At 43.3% G+C, this 8696-nt stretch overlaps 1 protein-coding gene across 2 annotated transcripts in view; it reads right to left on the bottom strand.

The window, feature by feature from the left end:
- Arhgap28 (Rho GTPase activating protein 28) overlaps positions 1-8696 on the bottom strand; it is a 195325-nt gene that overhangs the window by 12686 nt on the left and 173943 nt on the right. For both annotated transcript variants that reach the window (XM_008834652.3, XM_029564301.1), the window contains exons 12-14: positions 4113-4195; positions 2404-2601; positions 1773-1886 (exon numbers count right to left, since the gene is read on the bottom strand). In XM_008834652.3, coding sequence (XP_008832874.2) covers positions 1773-1886; positions 2404-2601; positions 4113-4195 — 395 coding nt within the window. The remainder of the gene's footprint in view (positions 1-1772; positions 1887-2403; positions 2602-4112; positions 4196-8696) is intronic.

Below are 8696 nucleotides of genomic sequence, written 5' to 3'. Positions count from 1 at the left end.
GAGAGAGAGAGAGAGTTAGTTCTGGGGATTAAACCTACATCCTCATGCATGTGAAGCAAGTGCTTTACCACTGAGCTCCTGCACCAGCTCTATGGATCTAATTTCTAAAGTGGCTACTCTATAATATTCAGAATGTCTGGTCTTCAACAGAAAGTTATTAGACAGTCCAAAAACACTACTAATACCTATTAAAACTACCCTCAAAATGCTATTACAATAGTTTCAAAAGAAATTGTCTCTCAGGAAGTCCAGATATTGGACTTAATATAAAAATCCTTCAAATAAACCAACACACTGACTCTGGCTAGACTCAATAGTAGGGCGACTGCCTAGCATGGGCAGGGCTCCGAGTTTGATCCCCAGCACAGCAAAACAAAATGAAACAAAACAAAAGTGTTCATTTTCCTCAATAGACATCATTTTTCAAGTAATCAGTAAGGGGAATACAGACATTAGTCAGAATTGTGTGAGTCAATTAGGATAATCTCCTGTCTCTTTGTCCTCCCTTCTCCCCACTTCACTGATGAAGGTCCTTTTATCACCCTTCATAAGGCTGTCCATCTTTCAAGATGTAGCTAAGAAGCCACTTCCTCAATGAGGTCACCCACAGTCCCCACACTGGAGTCCATATCTGTCATCTGTGTGGCTCCGGCTCACCCACAGTCCCCACACTGGAGTCCATATCTCTGTCATCTGTGTGGCTCCGGCTCACCCACAGTCCCTACACTGGAGTCCATATCTCTGTCATCTGTGTGGCTCTGGCTCACTGTCTACACAGCTGGTCCGGTGCTCATGCATACTGCTGAGTATTCATGTTCTTAGATACCTTCATCCCCTAAATTAGTGTAAGTTCCTTTAAAGGCAAAATGAGTTTCAAGTTTCTACATCCTTTGAAAGAACTCACTCCCAAGCCCAATTAAAGCAACAAAGGTGAATCTTTTGAAACCCTTTCCATTATGTGCCGCTATTCAAATAATGTATAACAGCAAATCTCTGGGAATGCAATGAATCTATTTTTAAAAAATTGACAATTACCTATTCTTCTATTTTTCCTTCACCAAAGAAACTTTTTCTTCTACTTATTTAATACAAGAGATACCAGCTGTCTTAGTTACCTTCTAGTTGCTGTGATAAAATACCCTGACAAAGGCAACTTAAGGGAAAAAGGGCTCACTTTGCCTCACAGTCCCAGAGGATTCTGTCCATCATGACAGGTGAACACAGCAGCAGGCAGGGAAGGCATGGTGGTTGGGGCAGGGGGCTAGCTGGTCATACCGCATCCATGCTCAGGAAGCAGAGAATTAAGAGGAAGTGTGGACCAATGACAAAGCCTCAAGCCCCACCCCCTTAGTGATCCATTTCCTCCAGTGAGGTTCCACCTCCTAAAAGTTTTACAGCCTTCCCAAACAGCACGACCAGCTGGGGACCAAGTGTTCAAGTGAGCCTTTGGGGGACACTTCACATTCAAGCCATGGTGACTTGATTGCCCTTAAGTCTAGCTTACAGGAACTAAATGCTGACTTTCAGCTTCTTTGAGAATAATTTTAGCAGTTCTGATAAGTCACTAATGGAATACTAAACAATCTCCATGAGACAGAGATTTCAAGAACTTTAACCAAAAAGCACATAATTCAAAACAATGGGAAAGGCCACCGTGCTCTGTAACGGACACACTGTGCACAGTACCTATCTGGGGTACTAATGCCTTTGTGCCTCCCTTTAAGAAGTGGACGTCTAGACTGTGAGGTCCCTGCGGCCCCTTCTGCTCTCACCTCTCGCTCTATGGTCTTCCTCCTGAGCAGTTTCTTCACACTTGGCAGCTGTTTCTTCAGCAGCATGGTGGCTTCATTCATCCTTCTGACTTGGGTGATCAAGAAAGATGGAACCTGGAGGAGAAAGGGGCCTGACTAGAGGGAAGGCACTTGCATGAAACCCCCTTTGCAGACTCAGCCTTCAGTTATGGAAGCTCCTCCTAGCCCTTTATTATCCTGGATCCAGGAGCTGTGGCTTTTATCCTTGTAAAGATTAGGAAAGTGATGATTTCTATTTAACAGAGAAAAACATGCCAGAACATGCATCAAGAACGTCGAGTTGCCCCTTGATATCTATCTATAGGAACCCCTCAGATACGCAGGTTCTTGGATTCAAGGTGCTTGTGTACAATTGTATATAGTATTTGCACTTTGGGAGGATATTGGAACTGTGGTTGGTTAAATCTAGAGATGAATTACTTATGGATGGGAGGGTTGACTGTACATGGATGCCACAGGCAACCTGGAACTATCTTCTCATTGTTTCCATTCCTTCTGGACTCCCAGATTTGCTTGGTCATGGTGCCTTTACACTTCCTGGCAGTTGGTGGCTCTCTGAGGGGAGCCCAAAAGTCATCAAGTTGTGCCTCACCTTCCACAGAATTTTCTGGTACTTCAGCATCAGACGGATGATGTGGGCTGCAGTATTGGCTAGCAGCAATTCCTCACAGTCAGAGTGCTTGCTCCTGCTGAAGAACAGGTTTGGCGCCATCACGGTGGAAATGTTCCACAGGCTCATGCGGTTCTTGGATTCATTGGCAATCACTTTGTTGAAGAAAGTCATTAGAGCCTAAGTAGAAACAGGACTGTGTCACACTACCATAAACCACCAACAGGCTTCCCTGGTGGTGACCACTCACTTCTAGAACCCTTCACCATGTTGCTGGGAAACTGTTAGAATTATAGAATGAATAAATGCATCCTGTGTCCCCTTAAATTGCTTAGAGGTGCTAAGAATCAAAGCAAGCAGTTTATTCAACTGTTTGCTTCATAAAATAATTCCCCTCTTATGGAGTTTATTATTACGGTGACTACAAATAATAGATTGCACTTTCTTTTCCTTTTATCCTAAACAAGCTTGACAAATATTTAAATTAAATATAAACCAGGGAGAAAAACACTGCAGCTCAAACAAAATGAAATGCAGTTTTGTTGTGAAGAAAAAGAATTCTTTAGAAATAACACCCTTAAACTGAAAGCTCTATTATTGATATCGATTTATTATTTCCTTGGGAAATGAAAACTCATTTAAACAACAGGAGTTTCTCTTTCCTCAGCACAAGTGCAAACTGAGTTGAAAATTTAAAAAACATTACTTTTGACTTATTACCTCTCTATTACTTTCCATTTGTTTTTGGTTTTGTTGCTCAGACTGGCCTCAGGCTTGTGATTCTCCTGTTTCAGCACCCTAACAGCTGAGATCACAGGCACGTGCCACTAGGCCTGGATCTTTCTATTGCTTTTCAATTTTGAAATCTTCAGCTGGTACAGGCAAATGTTTATGTTCAACTTTTATAAGCATTAAAGGGAAAAAAAAAAAAAAACGAGCAGAATTTTTTTAAGAGTGTTGAATCACCAAAGCTTGGATACTCACTGGAACCTTTGGAACGTCACCAAGATGATGGAAATCCCAAGGGAAGCTTTTTGGTTTCTCAAGCTTGGGTTCTACCCGTGCTTTTGTGTGTATCTGCATGTACATTTGTGTGTGTGCACATGTGCCTGTGTGTGCATCTCACCAGGGTGTAGGGTCCAAGCAGTCAACGCTGAGTGTCTTTCTCAATTGTTCTCCACTTTGAAAAGTTTATTTGTTTACCCATTTATTTATTGTGCGTGTGTGCGTGCGTGTGTGTTGTGTTTTGTGTGTGTGTGTGTGTATAAGGGTATATGTGTGTGTGAATACAGGCATGCCCACGTATACCATCTGCACAGGGGTGGAGGTCAGAGGACAACTCTGGAGGGTCAGTTCTCTTCTGTCATCTTGAGGAATCCGAGGATCTAGCTCAGGTTATCAGTCCTATGCTCAAGTGCTTCTACCCCCACTGAGCCATCTCACTGGCCCTGGCCTCTTTATTTTTTGGTATACTGTCTCTCACTAAAACTGAAGCTTGCTGATTCCACTAGACTGGCTGGCCAGCAAGCCCCAGAGATTCCCCTGTCTCTCCCTCTCTGCAGTGCTGGGATTGCAGACACATTCTGCCACACCTGGTTTTTATGTGGGTGGTGGGGAGCCAAACTCAGGCCTTCATGTTTGTAAGGCAAACACTTTACTGACTGAGCTATCTCCCCAGTCCTACCACATACCTGGGCTGTGTCCCTGTTGGTGTCAGGCAGGGCCATGACCATGAGGTGCAAGGCTTGAAACTGCACTTTGATGTGAGGCCCTCCTAACAAGAAAACAGAAATAATCGCGGCTTGAAACCATACTGATGCATTCTGACAGCAATCACACGAACATCTGGTAGCACAGGAGGCCTCTGACAGCTAAGTGGGGAGGACTTGGGTTTTGAGCTCAACAGTGTTAATTTGTTCATTTGGACAGGAGCCTAAGTCTGTCACCTCCTCTTCAATCCCATGATGCCCCTTTATAGGCAGGTGGCCAAGGAGAGCCTGTAAATAATTCTAGATTTGTATGACAGTGTCCTTTTCAAAGCCCTTTCACAGAACTTGCCTTCCTTTGATACTATAAACATAATACTTGAAGTTCAATTCAAGAGTAAATAAACCTTGCTTCCACATAAGGACACAGTGACATACAGTGACTAAGAATGTATATCCTAGAACCAGGTTCAGATCCTCCATTTAGTTCTGAATCATTTAACCCTTCTATGCTTCCATTTTACTATGTATAAATCCTTATGTGCCTCACAGGCTGGTATGAGAGTTAAATGAATTACTACGTGCACTGTTCGAGTCAGTACCTAAACACAGTTATCATCCTACGTTTGGGCTCTTGTGTGTATGACCAATGTCACTTATTCCAGATCCTGCATGGACATTTAGGGGAGATGACTAGGTTTTTTTTTTTTAATACTGTTGAGTATTTCAATCCTTAATGACACAAGATGGCACCAGAGAGCCGACATTCACACTCAGATGCCATTCAGTCAGAATAAGGTATAGCCAACTATGCTGTAAATACACTCCATCAGAGGCTTTCCATCACCTGTCTGCATCCTCTTCAAAATGGCTTGTTGGTGAGGAGTGTCTGCAGGGAAGCACTATGCTCTGGAGTCCCTGGGGAGGTTCCAAGGTGAAGGGAACCCTATCTATCTATGTTCAACAATGAAATGTCCATCCGCTGCTTGTAAAGCCACTGTACTTTACAGTGGTGGAAACTCTCAAGTGAAGGCCTACTGCCACAGCAGAAGTTGTGTGTTCCAGAGTTGGGGTGCAGGTGAGAAGTTGGATCACATTGTCTCAAAACGATCTACATGTGAATTTTAGGTACCCATATCAAATCTGTTAAACAAAACAAAACACAATGCAGGCCTGGGATATTACTGAAAATGCCTAATGTACATCGAGGTAAGCATGTCTGAATGCCAGGACATGAAGAACGTGACTCAGTGCCAAGCCTTTAGGAGCAGATCAGACACTATTGTGCACGAACTGGAGGCTAAGAGCTGTCTCTAATCCTCCAAAACAATCCCAGAACACCTGGGGGGACAATAGATGGTGCAGACATAGGTGTGGGAGCTATTTCTTTCAGTTTCAGAGAAATTATGAACTTCCCTTTTCGATTAAAATTCTAATTTGGCAAACAGTCCATTTTCATTTGACTTGGGGAACTTGGCTCTCTACTGTGTTGTGGTTAACAGTTTTGTGGTTAATTTATTTAGTGCATCCAGGATAGAGCTTTCTTTTTCCTGAAGTCATTATTCTCCCAGAAAGTTATTATACTTTTCATGGAGGCATCTAAGGTTTGATTGATGAACTATTTAGTCCTTTAATTGAATGGGCAATTTTGGGGCCAAGATTGAAAAGAGAAAATGGTTACATGAATCTATGCTCTCTGAACTCCATTTGAGTGTGAAGACATTAGCTCCAACACACACACACACACACACACACACACACACACACACACACACACACACACACACACACACACACACAGACCCATATTCACAGCTCTAGGTAAAAAAAAATCTCCTTGCAAAGTGTGCTTCCTTCAGATGGCATAAAAGGCCATTATTCCCTGCTGGTGGTGGGCCAGAGCTCTGGGCCTCCTGCAGAGTTGGCTGGTATCAAATCAATCACCTGCCCCACAGGGCTTTTCACTTTCAAAGTCCTACGAAGAAGCATGGACTCCTTTGCTAACTCTTTCAGAATGTTTTTGGTCTCTTCAGTGAGGGTGCACAGGCTGCAGTGGAACGTAGAGTGATGATGGGAAGGGAACTCTTACTTATGTGTCTATCTTTGTGTGTGTGTTGTACACACATGTGCACATGCATGTGAAGGTCAGAGGACAACTTCCAGCATCATCCCTCAGGTGTCTTCCACCTTTTTAAAAAATTGAATCTTTATGATTTTCATATACTATTTTTGACTGTATTTAAATCCCCTCCCCTATCTGTACCTCCCCTTAATTGCCCTCCACCCAACTTAATGTACTGTATTTCATATATATGAAATATATATATAAAATTTGTGTCCCTAAATGTCCTTCAGTGTGGGTTCATCCACTGGAGCCTGGCTAACCTACTAAGAGTCACACCCTTGAAGGACACTGACTCTCCCCATCCCAGCAGCCATCAGTTGCCAATATTTCCTCAGGTAGGGTTGGGGTTTTCTAGCCACTTCCCCATGTTTATGTTGGGATTTTATCTGGTTTAAGCTTGTATAGGACATATGCATGCTGTCACCATTGCTGTGAGTTCATAAGTACCTGCCCAGCTGTCTGAAAAACTGTTCCCTTGTAGTTATTCACCACCTCTGGCTCTTAGAAACTTTCTGCCTTCTCTTCTGCAATGACCCCTGAACTGTGGGAGGCAGATGTTTGATATTGGTGTCCTATTCAGGGATAAGCACTCTATAGTCTATTGTTCTCTGCAGGTTGGCCAGTTGTGGGTTTCTGTGTCAATCACCATCTGCTGCGTAAAGAAACTTCTCTGGTGAGAGATGAGAGATACTTTAATCTCACTTAGGATGATTGTTTCTAGTTCTATCCACTTACTTGTGATTCTCATAATTTTTCTTTGTTATGTGTGTTTGGCCTGCATGTATGTAAGTGCACCTGTGATACACAATGCCTCCAGAGGCCAGAAGAGGGTATCAGATCCCTTGGAATTGGAGTCAGTACAGTAGTTAGCTGCCATATGGACAATGGGAATCAAACCCTGATCCTCTGGAAGAGCTGCCAGTGCTCTTAACTGCTGAGCCATCTCCTTAGCCCCATAATTATATTTTTTTAAAGAGTTGAATAATATTCCATTGTGTACACGTACCACACCTTCATTAGCCATCCATCCATCCATCAGATGATGGACGTCTAGGTTGTTTTCAATTTCTGGCTACTATGAAAAGGGCGACAATGAACATGGATGAACAGGCATTTCTGTAGGGGCCATAGAGTCTTTTGGGTATATGCCCAAGAGTGGTATGGCTGGATCATGTGGTAGATCGATTCCTAGCTTTCTGAGGAATCTCCACACTGATTTCCACAGTGGCCACACTGCTACTGCCTGCAGCCTTCCACCTTTTGTTTGAGATAGGGTCTGTCATTAGCCTGGAACTTCAGCAAACAGGCTAGACTAGGTAGCCAATGGGCTTCCAGGGATCTTCCTGTCTCCATCTTCCATCTCTCCATCACTGGGACGACAGGTATGTGCCACCATGCTAGGCTTTTTACATGGGTTCTGAGGACCAAACTCAGGTCCTTAAACTTGCAAGGCAATTGCTTTATGGACTGAGCCATCTCCTCCACAGCTCTGAGCAGCTCTGGCACTGGAGGCTTGAATCCTCTTTGCATAAATTCAGAATACATGAGAAACTCTCTCTCTCTCTCTCTCTCTCTCTCTCTCTCTCTCTCTCTGACATTAGTTCATTTTGATGAACTATTTTATGTATGCACAGAGCAAGGAGGAAACTATTAACTGTGCAGTTCGTTTTCCAGGAGCACCACTGTCATAGAAAAATACTGAATGTTTTACTTAAAAATAGGGACTTCTGCAACTGGTGAGGCTTAGGAAGGGCCTGACAAATCAACAGCTTTAAAGTAGCAGTAAAGGACTCTGGGAAAAACAGGAAACACAACTACTTAGGGCAGTAGAGACGGAATAGAGATGGGCAGACTGAAAACAGGAACTCTAAATTCATCAAAACCCCAATGGGAAGAAAACTAGGGGAAGGAGTCTGGGTTTTGGGAGTTCAAGTCTGGGTCAGTATAGAATTGTAAGACTCATGAATAGATAAATAGATAATCCTAGGCTGCCTGACCTGAGTCAGGGGACAGAGTCCAAGGCAATGGAGCATAGGTTGTTATGGGAATCCCATCAACATACCTGTGTGGGGCAGCAAAGCAAAGCATTAAAAATGGACTGAGGGGCGGGGGAGATGGCTCAATGGATGAAGTACTTGTAAACATGAAGATTTAAGTTTGAATCCTCAGCACCCAAGAAACAAGTCCGGCTTGGTGGCACATGCCTATAAACTCAATGCTAGCGGGTGAGACAGGGTTCCCATGGCTTGCTGGCTGGCAGGTCTAGACATAATGGTGAGCTGTAGATTCAGTTAGAGATCCTGTCTCAATTAATTAATTAATAATAAGTAAAGTGGAGAGAGACAAAAGAAAATGCCTGAAGTCAATCTCTGGCTCTACATGTGCACATACAAGAGGACATATATAAACACACACACACACACACACACACACACACACACACC

This window comes from Nannospalax galili, unplaced genomic scaffold, assembly GCF_000622305.1.
Source record: "Nannospalax galili isolate Female #2095 unplaced genomic scaffold, S.galili_v1.0 scaffold155, whole genome shotgun sequence".
Classification (NCBI taxonomy): domain Eukaryota; kingdom Metazoa; phylum Chordata; class Mammalia; order Rodentia; family Spalacidae; genus Nannospalax; species Nannospalax galili.
The sequence above is the reverse complement of the archived record's forward strand: the minus strand, read 5'-3'. Positions and strand labels throughout refer to the sequence as shown.